Raw genomic sequence first — 12,973 nt, 5'->3', positions numbered from 1 at the left:
ATCTCCAAAATACAGCCAACATACTATTAGGAAAACATTGGCTTACATTTTGCAGCTTTGCTCACTATAATCATGACCAATGCCAAAGAGTTTCCATTCTTCACACCCATGGGGGCCAGGTTCATAATGGAGACACACTTTAGGGCCATTATCGTTCTTTTCCTTATCTTATTAATGTGGAATCCTTGGCCGTTTTACATCTTTTGGATACATGAAACTGTTAGGGGAAATCCCCTGGTCCAAGACAGATGCAAGAACATCAATTGCCAGGGCTATGACCTTAAAGGTCTGTCAAACATTTAACTAATCAGAGAAGATTTTATCTGGCGCAGGAACTGAAGTCAGGGCAACAATTTTGTATACATTCATGCCTGGAACTCTGCTAGAGCGGGTTGTGTGCTAGATATACAAGGATGTATCCTGTTCCCTGTCTTTTTTTCAACCTCCTAAGTGGAATCACTTGCCTAATTTAAATGTGTATTTTTCTGACCTTAGGCTTTTACCCCAGCTGCCAAGAGGAAATGTTGTTCTCCTGCGATACCTTTTTGGAGTGCTATACAACATTGAGCAACATTCCTCATCCAATCAGATGACAGCTTATAATTTATCCGTTTGTATAGCCCCAAGCGTTCTTTACCCACCTGATTCCGGCACCTTGGAATTGGAAGACAACTTGATAAAAAAGGTAATGAGAGCTCTCATTTTTGCCCCCATGGGGTAGAATCCCTACTTTGAACCGGACATGTGCAGTAGTAACTCTGACGGATGGAACTTTGTGAAGTGCACATTTTCATTAGGCCCCTGTGGAGTGGCAGAGTTCTTTAGGCTACTCTGGCGGTGTCTGGGAAGGGGTGTCGTTAAACGGGAAACTCGGAGCAGTCGAGTCACTTCTTCCCCCTCCAGGAGACTAAACACTAGACTGACTAAACGAGAGAGAGAAGAGTCATGTGATACGATAGGAAAGAACCTGGGCTTTGGAGCTTCACCAGTCAAGGTTCAACTCTCAGCCTAATCCCTGAGGGACTCGTAACCTTGGGCAAAGCCAAGGTTTCCTCACTACACAATGGCGACAACAGCCAGCTCCTCTGGTCATCACTGGCACATCCTGGGTGGCTTGGGCAATATGAGCCCCCATGGCTCCAACCACATTGGCCTTCCTCTGCGAATTGTGGCTCATCTAGAAAAGTACTCAACTACTATTTCACCTCTGCTACATCTTATGGAAACTAGCAAAAGATTCCAGACCATCCTAGCAAGATGACAGGTCTTCCCCAAGCTCACACAGAGAGAGCCAGCATGAGGCAAACCAATGTGTGAGAAGGTACTGAATTTAGACAGACAGATACGTTTTCTCTCCAGCTCTGTGGGTTTTCCCTCACAACCCCACCAAAATCTCTGCTTCTCAACTTTAAGATTCTTCTTCATTTAAGAAATGGTTTTCTTAAGTTTTCGTTCATACTTTATAAAGTTTCATAAGATGTTATACATCAGTTACAGCTCAATAAAACTGGAAACAAAATTTAAAAACAAAAAACAGGTAAACTTTAATAAGGTAGGCTACTTTGAAAATTATCCTAGTTTTATTTATTTTTTGATATTTATTTTTTTGAGAGAGGGAAAGAGAGCGTGAGCGGGGCAGGGGCAGAAGAAGAGGGAGAGGGAGAAGCCCAAGCCCATTCCCCCCTGAGCACGGAGCCCAAAGTTGGCTCCATGTGGGGCTGTACCTCACCACCATGAGATCGTGATCTGCACCGAAATCAAGAGTCAGACGCCCAACAGAGGGGCCCCGAAATTTATCCTAGGCTTAAAGACGTAACCACTGATCCCAAAATGTTAGCTCTTAAACTAGGCCACGCATTATAACTTTAGCCCACCGATGGGCAGTATTTTAAAATGTGTACCCAAAGTACACGGGAAAGTATCACTCTTTCTAAGTTATTTCTGAGAGAACTCTGGTTTCTATTTGTTTCTGTTTTTTTGTGTTTTTTTTTTAACTTTTATTTATTTACTTGACTGAAAGAGACACAGCGAGAGAGGGAACACAAGCAGGGGGAGTGGGAGAGGGAGAAGCAGGCTTCCCGCTGAGCAGGGAGCGCGATGTAGGGCTGATCCCAGCACCCTGGGATTATGACCTGAGCCGAACGCAGACGCTTAACCGACTGAGCCACCCAGGCGCCCCTGGTTCCTACATATTTTTATCAACTCTGAATTTTTCTGAGAAGTCCTTCCCATTTTTTCTTAGATCCAAGGTCTGTATACAAAATGTGATTTATAACTATGCCCTATGGAAAAGAGCACCTCATTCTTGTCTTTTTGTGTTACAGATTTGTCTTGTACAATTTCTCATTGAAAATTGCCTCAGGATATTTGGAGAAGACATCACTTCCCTCTTGGGCGAGAACTCAATGAGTCGTGGTAACAGCGAGAAGGCTGCAGGTACCGGGAGTAATTTAATTGGCTTTAGTGAGAAGCAGACAGCAAGGTTGCCAGGGGTCATGGGAGATGCTTAGACAGAGCTGTTCTGGAGCCCAGAGCATCGCCAGGGCAAGGATTTCCATGGGCTCCTTCTTCCGAAGGCTGGCTCACAGGTCAAGGGAGGTCCCACACTGTTGTGAGACCAAAGAAAGGATAAGATGAGGTGTCTGACTTCAAGAAGTTTCTAGTGTAGATCATAAGGGCATTAGGACTCATCATGGTATGCTACAGTGTTTGGGAATTTTTTCTAACAAAATTCTAAGTGGGTGCTATATATCTACATATATATACAACATCATACATATATATGTAGTTATATAGATATATAATATATAATTAGATACTTATACTATATAAATATAACCATAGTATATATATTTATGTATATTAGATGTGCTCTGGTTGAAGCCAGAGCAAGGGGCCTTTCTTCCCCTCCCTCCTCTTTTGGCTCAGGGGCTCTTGAGGCACCACAGGATTCCAGTGCCCTTTGAAACAGGTTGAAAAGAACTGGCATCATTGAGAAAAAAGGACTTGACTTGATGTCAAAAAACCTCTCCAGAGTGTAAAGTCCTGTGCCCCCATTTACCAGCTATATTACCTTTGATCAGTTTTTCTAGCTCAGCATCAGTTTATTCATCTATAAATGTGGATAAAAATAATGTCTAAATCTTAGAATTGTGGTAAACACTAAATAAGATGATGGATGGAATCCCCAAAAAGCCATTAATAGGACTAGGAGAAGTGCCCCTGAGACTAGAGCTAGTACGATTTGAGCCTAGCTAATCACAGCTACCTGGCAGCAGTCCACCTTAGAAGGTAGACTTTTGATTCAGAACCTGGAGACACGTATCATCAATCCCTCCATATTTCTGACATTTCTTGGTTTTATGATGCTTACCACATTGCTTTGAGGAAATCTTTAGGAAAATACAAGTCATCAGGAATTAAGATGTGTCTGGGACGCCTGGGTGGCTCAGTCATTAAGCGTCTGCCTTCAGCTCAGGTCATGATGCCGGGGTCCTGGGATCGAGCCCCGCATCGGACTCCCTGCTCCGAGGGAAGCCTGCTTCTCCCTCTCCCCCTCCCCCTGCTTGTGTTCCCTCTCTCGCTGTCTCTCTCCCTCTTTCAAAATATAAATAAAATCTGTAAAAAAAAAAAAGGAAAATGAAGGTTCCGCGTATTAAACAACAACTACTACTACTAGTACTCTCTCTTCTTCCTTAGACTCCGGCCGGAAGACTGTGACAAGCCGTTCTCTCAGTGACAGGGCCTTTTGTCAGGGGTCGAGCACTTGTCAGCACAACCAGTGCACAGCCCCACCTTCCGCAGAGCCAGGACAGCTCTTTGGAGTTCCCCTCATGGATGTGTGTGATAAAGACAACTTGCCCTTCCCAATTCTGGTAGGTCATCTCCTTTTGGTCCTCTACAGCCCTCCTGAGGAGGGGAAACTCTGAGAGGCCACGTGTCCTCATCCAAATCTATCCCCAAATGGAGAAGTCATTAGACGGCCCCTGGCTTTGGCTGAGAAGCTCTGTTACTGTTATTTCAAGGAACAGAATCTGACTTAGGTCCAGCAGAGTCATGAGGCAAATACAACAGGAAAAGACATTCTTGTCCATTCCACTTGGGTTTTGTTTCCGCAAAGACCCACCGAGGCCTGTTCAGATCAGTCAAAATGACTGTGTGTATGTGAGTCTCTGAGAGTCCACCTCATCTTCACACTCTCCCTTCATTGCCTTCCTGCACTCACATGAGTCTCAAGTCTCCTTCAACGGAGTCTACTCAGTCTAACAACTGCAAACATCTGACACGAGCATAGACTCATCCTCTGGCAAATAGGAATCTGTTAATCCTAACAGAATATGTCAAATGAAAGCCACAGAGTTTGGCCTGTGTTGTCTCAAACTGCTGTAGTGAATTGTCAGTGTGGACCTTCACTGAGTATTCGGTGTCTCTGCAAGCACTGTACGGGATGTAGGGAACGTTCTCCTAGCTATGAAGAAATGTATCATATTAGCTACTTTGTTACCTGCTAGCTACTACCCCAGGTCCTTGCATCACAGCAAATTTAGGGGCTAGCTAGGATTATCATCCTCCACACTTCCTAACCGAATCAGAGAAGCCTCAGTACAGGATGTAAGTGACCCAGCTCACACAATAGATAAGTAGCATAATAGACTTCAGATCCGTTGGATTCCCTGAGTCCAGCCCTTATAAAGATTCTACACAGCAGAGAGAGGACATGAAGATAGAGCAAAAGACATTTTAAGACTCATGAGAAGGGAGGGTAATCAGAGAAGGAGAAGAGAGTTTCTGAGCCTGACTTTAAAAGAGGGAAGGAAATAGAACAAGTAGGAAAGGAGTATACAGTCACTTAAAGAGAAATAAACAAATGGGAAATGAGTATTCCCTAAATAGACTTCCATACTTGGGGAAGAGCATCTACGTAGGGGAATAATGAGAAAAGAATGGTAAAGTAGGAAACAGACGGTGATTCCGCAAAGGCCTTGAAGCAGAGAAGTTTGATTTAAGAGTGGAAACTCAATGGAAAGGAAAATCTGATTAAAAGAAGTGTTTAAAATGTTTCAGTGTATGACTGTAAAATGGATATTTCGGTAGAAAGTATATAGAGAGACACTGAAAAAAAAAAAAAAACAACATTCTAAATTGACTTTGGTCCTTCCCGCTCTAAAACAGTGTACCATTACATTCCCCTCCTCTTTCAAAACGGAGGCAAGCTTATGCTCTGCGTTTGTGGATATGAGATGCCATATACTTTTCTTTTCTTCCTACAGGCTATGCTTTCCTTTATTAATCAAAAAGGGCCCCTCACAGAAGGCATATTCAGAAACTCAGCCAATATAAAATCCTGCCATGTCCTAAAGGAGAAACTAAATTCTGGGGTCAAAGTGAACCCGTATAGCGAATCTATTCATGTGGTCGCATCCGTCTTAAAGGTAGGGAAGGTTCTAGCATTATCCACACACGAGTAACTGAAGCTATGATTGGTGTCCTTCATCATGACTGCTCAAGAACCATAACGGGCATAATAGATTAAGAACCTGACAAGCTGAAAAACGCTTGACAAAATCAAAATGTAAGGAAGCTACTTTAGGAGTTAAAAGCCCCATGTGTTAGAAATACTTTCCGTTTTCACTACACACCGCCCTCCCCACCTTCACTCCTGAAGACTCCATGCAAAATACTAATACTGAAATGACTACTAGTCATGATAATAAATTTCAAAATACGCACCGATACATACACACAGTTTACCCATGAAAACATCCTCACCACCCTCCTAATGAAGGCAAACTTTCCAAAAGAAATAGAACAGGGAAAGGATTTAATCCATCCACCTTGGCACTTATGAACAGCTCTGAGCAACCCTATGTTAACGTGGTAAATGACTACAGTCATAGAATCTCAGTCACATTTGGTCTTCCCTTGTCCCCCGTTAATGTTCGAAGATGGGATCAATAGCAAGGTCCAGAAATGACTTAGGTAACCACTCCTACACTGGGGCCGTAGTGATATCCAGTAGTAATATACATACAGGCATCAGGAGACAGGAGAACAATGATGATACACTAGGTAGCAAGATGAGTGTTGCCCTCTGTAAGGTGCACACATGGAATCGATTTTCTAGCAAGAGTTAGGAGGTTCTTTCCTGATTCCGTGTTATAAGCACCGACTACGAAGAGGGTGAGCACTTGTGGGGAGAGTGCTTAGACATTTTTAAAGTTTTCTCTTCCTGAAGTTGACGGATCTTGGTGGAGAATCAGACTCTGCAACCTTGGCCTTATTAATATCATGGCAAACTAACTGGACAATTGTCCTAAACTAGAAATGAATCTATCCTCAGGACCACAGTGAGTCTGCCATTAGACTCTCGACTTTTAGACAGTTAAGAAAAGGAAGAATGAAGCAATTGTGAGAGTAGCTTTCTTCCAGGGAGCACGCATACCCCGAGTGAGAAGACCTACTTCTTTCCTAATATGTGTGGAAGAGCCCACCTGTTTGTGTTTTGATTGTTTCAGGCCTTTTCTTGCTAGAGTTAAGAGCTAGCACCTTGTCTAAAACAAGCAACATGGGTATGTGTATTTCTGTCCAGGAAGCTAATAGGATTTAGGATGGTCTATAGCCAGACCCTGTCAGTTTGTGGTACTTTGCAAAAAAAAAGCACACGCACAAAATAAGTTCCAGATGATAGAAGGGAGCTTTATCTTCATTTCCACTACAGGCTAAGCTCTGCTTTTTGCCTCTAAGTTTTAGCGGGAGAAAATCCAAGCACCTGCTCCTGCGTGTGCAAGTCAATGGAGAGTCAGAGCCGAGCTCCGTGTGGGTCCCAGTTTGGGTATCTGTGAAGGAAGTGGGGGCTGAACTAAATTTTTTAACTACATATTTTCTCTGGAATATTTCCAATACATAGTTTCTATAGTATATACAGATATATATATATTTTTTTTATCTCCCTAAGGACTTTCTAAGAAATATCCAAGGAAGTATATTTTTATCTGACCTCTATGACAAATGGCTCGGTGTTATTGATCAAGGCAACAAAGAGGAAAAGATAACTGCAGCCAAGAGGTAATGGTGCCATAATTACTCTACTCTGGTCACATCTCCAAAATACAGCCAACATACTATTAGGAAAACATTGGCTTACGTTTTGCAGCTTTGCCCACTATAATCATGACCAACGCCAAAGAGTTTCAATTCTTCACACCCATGGGGCCCAACTTCAGAATAGAGGCACGCTTTAGGGCTATTATTGTTCTTCTCCTGATCTTATTAATCTGGACTCCTTGGCCGTTTGACACCTTCTGGATCCATGAAACTTGTAGACGAAATTCCCTGGTTCAAGACACATGCAAGAGCATCAACTGCCAGGGGTATGACCTTAAAAGTCTGTCAAACATTTAACTAACCAGAGAAGTGTTTATCTGGCTCAGGAACTGAATTCAGTGCAACAATTTTGTCTACATTCATGCCTGGAACTCTGCTAGAGCGGGTTGTGTGCTAGATATACAAGGATGTATCCTGTTCCCTGTCTCTGTTTTTCCAACCTCCTAAGTGGAATCACTTGCCTAATTTAAAAGTGTGTTTTTCTGACCTTAGGCTTTTAGCCCAGCTGCCAAGAGCAAATGTTGTTCTCTTGCGATACCTTTTTGGAGTGCTATACAACATTGAGCAACATTCCTCATCCAATCAGATGACAGCTTATAATTTATCCGTTTGTATGGCCCCAAACGTTCTTTACCCACCTGATTCCGGCACCTTGGAATTGGAATACAACTTGATAAGAAAGGTAATGAGAGCTCTCATTTTTGTCCCCCAGGGGGTAGAATCCCTACTTTGAACCGGACATGTGCAGTAGTAACTCTGACGGATGGAACTTTGTGAAGTGCACATTTTCATTAGGCCCCTGTGGAGTGGCAGAGTTCTTTAGGCTACTCTGGCGGGGTCTGGGAAGGGGTGTCGTTAAACGGGAAACTCGGAGCAGTCGAGTCACTTCTTCCCCCTCCAGGAGACTAAACACTAGACTGACTAAAGGAGAGAGAGAAGAGTCATGTGATACGATAGAAAAGAACCTGGGCTTTGGAGCTTCACCAGTCAAGGTTCAACTCTCAGCCTAATCCCTGAGGGACTCGTAACCTTGGGCAAAGCCATGGTTTCCTCACTACACAATGGCGACAACAGACAGCTCCTCCGGTCATCACTGGCACATCCTGGGTGGCTTGGGCAATATGAGCCCCCATGGCTCCAAACACATTTGCCTTCCTCTGCCAATTGTAGCTCATCTAGAAAAGTACTCGGCTACTATTTCACCTCTGCTACGTCATATAGAAACTAGCAAGAGATTCCAGAATATCCTAATAAGATGACAGGTCTTCCCCAAGCTCACCCAGAGAGAGCCAGCATGTGGGAAAGCAATGCGTGAGAAGGGACTGAAGTTAGACAGACAGATACGTTTTCTCTCCAGCTGTGTGGGTTTTCCCTCACAACCCCACCAAAATCCCTGCTTCCCAACTTTATGATACTTCTTCATTTAAGAAATGGTTTTCTTAAGTTGTCGTTCATACTTTATAAAGTTTCATAAGATGGTATATATCAGTTACAGCTCAGTAAAACTGGAAACAAAATTTAAAAGCAAAAAATAAGTAAACTTTAATAAGGTAGGCTACTTTGAAAATTATCCTTGTTTTATTTATATTTTGATATGTATTTATTTGAGAGAGGGAAAGAGAGAGTGTGAGCGGGGCAGGGGCAGAAGAAGAGGGAGAGGGAGAGGGAGAAGCCCAAGCCCATTCCCCGCTGATCACGGAGCCCAAAGTTGGCTCCATGTAGGGCTGGATCTCACCACCATGAGATAGTGATCTCCGCCGAAATCAAGAGTCAGACGCCCAACAGAGGGGCCCCGAAATTTATCCTAGGCTTAAAGACGTAACCACTGATCCCAAAATGTTAGCTCTTAAACTAGGCCACGTATTATAACTTTAGCCCACGGATGGGCAGTATTTTAAAATGTGTACCCAAAGTACACGGGAAAGTATCACTCTTTCTAAGTTATTTCTGAGAGAACTCTGGTTTCTATGTGTTTCTGTTTTTTTGTGTTTTTTTTAAACTTTTATTTATTTACTTGACTGAGAGAGACACAGCGAGAGAGGGAACACAAGCAGGGGGAGTGGGAGAGGGAGATGCAGGCTTCGCGCTTAGCAGGGAGCGCGATGTAGGGCTGATCCCAGCACCCTGGGATTATGACCTGAGCCGAACGCAGACGCTTAACCGACTGAGCCACCCAGGCGCCCCTGGTTTCTACATATTTTTATCAACTCTGAATTTTTCTGAGAAGTCCTTCCCATTTTTTCTTAGATCCAAGGTCTGTATACAAAATGTGATTTATAACTATGCCCTATGGAAAAGAGCACCCCATTCTTGTCTTTTTGTGTTACAGATTTGTTTTGTACAATTTCTCATTGAAAATTGCCTCAGGATATTTGGAGAAGACATCACTTCCCTCTTGGGCGAGAACTCAATGAGTCGTGGTAACAGCGAGAAGGCTGCAGGTACCGGGAGAAATTTAATTGGCTTTAGTGAGAAGCAGACAGCAAGGTTACCAGGGGTCATGGGAGATGCTTAGACAGAGCTGTTCTGGAGCCCAGAGCATCGCCAGGGCAAGGATTTCCATGGGCTCCTTCTTCCGAAGGCTGGCTCACAGGTCAAGGGAGGTTCCACACTGTTGTGAGACCAAAGAAAGGATAAGATGAGGTGTCTGACTTCAAGAAGTTTCTAGTGTAGATCATAAGGGCATTAGGACTCATCATGGTATGCTACAGTGTTTAGGAATTTTTTCTAACAAAATTCTAAATGGGTATAACATCATACATATATATATAGTTATATATATATAATTAGATACTTATACTATATAAATATGTAATCAATATATATATATATTTATGTATATAAGATGTGCTCTGGTTGAAGCCAGAGCAAGGGGCCTTTCTTCCACTTCCTCCTATTTTGGCTCAGGGGCTCTTGAGGCACCACAGGATTCCAGTGCCCTTTGAAGCGGGTTGAAAAGAACTGGCATCATTGAGAAAAAAGGACTTGACTTGATGTCAAAAAACCTCTCCAGAGTGTAAAGTCCTGTGCCCCATTTACCAGCTATATTATCTTTCGCCAGTTATTCCAGCTCAGCATCAGTTTATACATCTCTAAAATGTGGATAAAAATAATGTCTAAATCTTAGAATTGTGGTAAACACTAAATAAGATGATGGATGGAATCCACAAAAAGCCATTAATAGGACTAGGAGAAGTGCCCCTGAGACTAGAGCTAGTACGATTTGAGCCTAGCTAATCACAGCTACCTGGCAGCAGTCCACCTTAGAAGGTAGACTTTCGATTCAGAACCTGGAGACACGTATCATCAATCCCTCCATATTTCTGACATTTCTTGGTTTTATGATGCTTACCACATTGCTTTGAGGAAATCTTTAGGACAATACAAGTCATCAGGAATTAAGATGAGTCTGGGGCGCCTGGGTGGCTCAGTCATTAAGCGTCTGCCTTCAGCTCAGGTCATGATCCCGGGGTCCTGGGATCGAGCCCCGCAACGGGCTCCCAGCTCTGAGGGAAGCCTGCTTCTCCCTCTGCCCCTCCCCCTGTTTGTGTTCCCTCTCTCGCTGTCTCTCTCCCTCTGTCAAAATATAAATAAAATCTGTAAAAAAAAAAAAAAAAAGGAAAAAGAAGGTTCAGCGTATTAAACAACAACTACTACTAGTACTCTCTCTTCTTCCTTAGACTCCGGCCCTATGACTGTGACAAGCCGTTCTTTCAGAGCCAGGGCCTTTTGTCGGGGTTGCAGCACTTGCAGGCACACCCAGTGCACAGCCCCACCTTCCGCAAAGCCAGTACAGCTCTTTGGAGTTTCGCTCATGGATATGTGTTATAAAGACAACCTTCCCTTCCCAATTCTGGTAGGTCATCTCCTTTGGTCTTCTATAGCCCTCCTGAGGAGGGGACACTCTGAGAGGCCACGTGTCCTCATCCAAATCTATCCTCAAATGGAGTAGTCATTAGACAGCCCCTGGTTTTGGCTGAGAAGCTCTGTTACTGTTATTTCAAGGAACAGAATCTGACTTAGTTCCAGCAGAGTCATGAGGCAAATACAACAGGAAAAGACATTCTTGTCCATTCCACCTGGGTCTTGTTTTCACAAAGACCCACCGAGGCTTATTCAGATCAGTCAAAATGGACTCTGTGTATGTGAGTCTCTGAGAGTCCACCTCATCTTCACACTCTCCCTTCATTGCCTTCCTGCACTCACATGAGTCTCAAGTCTCCTTCAGCGGAGTCTACTCAGTCTAACAACTGCAAACATCTGACACAAGCATAGACTCATCCTCTGGCAAATAGGAATCTGTTAATCCTAACAGAGTATGTCAAATGGAAGCCACAGAGTTTGGCCTGTGTTATCTCAAACTGCTGTAGTGAATTGTCAGTGTGGACATTCACTGAGTATTCGGTGTCTCTGCAAGCACTGTGCGAGATGTAGGGAACGTTCTGCTAGCTATGAAGAAATGTATCATTTTAGCTAGCATGTTACCTGCTAGCTACTACCCCAGGTCCTTGCATCACAGGAAATTTAGGGGCTTGCTAGGATTATCATCCTCCGCACTGCCTAAAGGAATCAGAAAAGCCTCAGTACAGGATGCATGTGCCCCAGCTCACACAATATATAATTAGCATAATAGACTTCAGATCCATTGGATTCCCTGAGTCCAGCCCTTATTAAGTTTCTACACAGCAGGGAAAGGATATGAAGTTACAGCAAAAGACAATGAAAGACTCATGAGAAGGGAGGGTAATCAGAGAAGGAGAAGAGAGTTTCTGAGCCTGACTTTAAAACAGGGAAGGAAATAGAACAAGTAGGAATGGAGTATACAGTCACTTAAAGAGAAATAAACAAATGGGAAATGAGTATTCCCTAAATAGACTTCCATACTTGGGGAAGAGCATCTATGTAGGGAATAATGAGAAAGAAATGCTAAATTAGGAAACAGACGGTGATTCCCCAAAGGCCTTGAAGCGGAGAAGTTTGATTTAAAAGTGGAAACTCAGTGGACAGGAAAATCTGATTAAAAGAAGTTTTTAAACTGTTTCACTGTATGATTGTAAAATGGATATTTGGGTCAAAACTATATAGAAAGACACTGAAAAAAAGAAACCAATCTAAATTGACTTTACTCCTTCCCACTCTAAAACAGTGTACCATTATATTCCCGTGCTCTTTCAAAATGCAGGCAAGCTTGTGCTCTGCGTTTGTGGATATGAGATGCCATATACTTTTCTTTTCTTCCTACAGGATATGCTTTCCTTTATTAATCAAAAAGGGCCCCTCACAGAAGGCATATTCAGCAAATCAGCCAATATAAAATCCTGCATGGTCCTAAAGGAGAAACTAAATTCTGGGGTCAAAGTGAACCCGTACAGCGAATCTGTTCATGTGGTCGCATCCGTCTTAAAGGTAGGGAAGGTTCTACCATTATCCACACACGAGTAACTGAAGCTATGAGGCACACTTTAGTCCTTCAACAAGACTCCTCAAGAACCATAAAGGGCATAATAGATTAAGAACCTGACAAGCTAAAAAACCCTTGAGAAAATCAAAATTTAAGGAAGCTACTTTAGGATTTAAAAGCCCCATGTATTAGAAATACTTTGTTTACACTACACACCGCCCTCCCCACTTTCACTCCTAAAGACTCCATGCAAAATACTAATACTGAAATGACTACTAGTCATGATAATAAATTTCAAAATACGCACCGATACATACACACTGTTTACCCATGCAAACATCCTCACCACCCTCCTAATGAAGGCAAACTTTCCAAAAGAAATAGAACAGGGAAAGAATTTAATCCATCCACCTTGGCACTTATGTACAGCTCTGAACAACCCTATGTTAACGTAGTAATGACTACAGT

General features: G+C 42.9%; 1 protein-coding gene across 1 annotated transcript; it reads left to right on the top strand.

Annotated features, from left to right (window-relative positions):
- Positions 1–7,633: 7,633 nt before the first annotated feature.
- LOC135363114 (rho GTPase-activating protein 20-like) lies at positions 7,634–12,890 on the top strand. Its single transcript, XM_064583800.1, has 4 exons — positions 7,634–7,786; positions 9,434–9,545; positions 10,785–10,960; positions 12,349–12,890. The coding sequence occupies exons 1-4, from the start codon at positions 7,691–7,693 to the stop codon at positions 12,544–12,546; spliced, it is 582 nt and encodes a 193-aa protein (XP_064439870.1). The 5' UTR covers positions 7,634–7,690; the 3' UTR covers positions 12,547–12,890.
- The last annotated feature ends 83 nt before the right edge of the window (positions 12,891–12,973 follow it).

This window comes from Mirounga angustirostris, unplaced genomic scaffold, assembly GCF_029215605.1.
Source record: "Mirounga angustirostris isolate CCGP_5_RB_7025 unplaced genomic scaffold, mMirAng1.0.hap1 SCAF_22, whole genome shotgun sequence".
NCBI lineage: Eukaryota > Metazoa > Chordata > Mammalia > Carnivora > Phocidae > Mirounga > Mirounga angustirostris.
This window is presented reverse-complemented; position numbering and strand designations above follow the sequence as displayed.

What these genes read in the sequence shown, in the direction of transcription:
- LOC135363114 (XM_064583800.1), top strand. Translation starts at nt 7,691, where the DNA reads ATGACAGCTTATAATTTATCCGTTTGTATGGCCCCAAACGTTCTTTAC. An exon ending in AATACAACTTGATAAGAAAG is followed by an intron (nt 7,787 to 9,433) that starts GTAATGAGAGCT and finishes TTTGTGTTACAG; the next exon opens with ATTTGTTTTGTACAATTTCT. An exon ending in ACCTTCCCTTCCCAATTCTG is followed by an intron (nt 10,961 to 12,348) that starts GTAGGTCATCTC and finishes TTCTTCCTACAG; the next exon opens with GATATGCTTTCCTTTATTAA.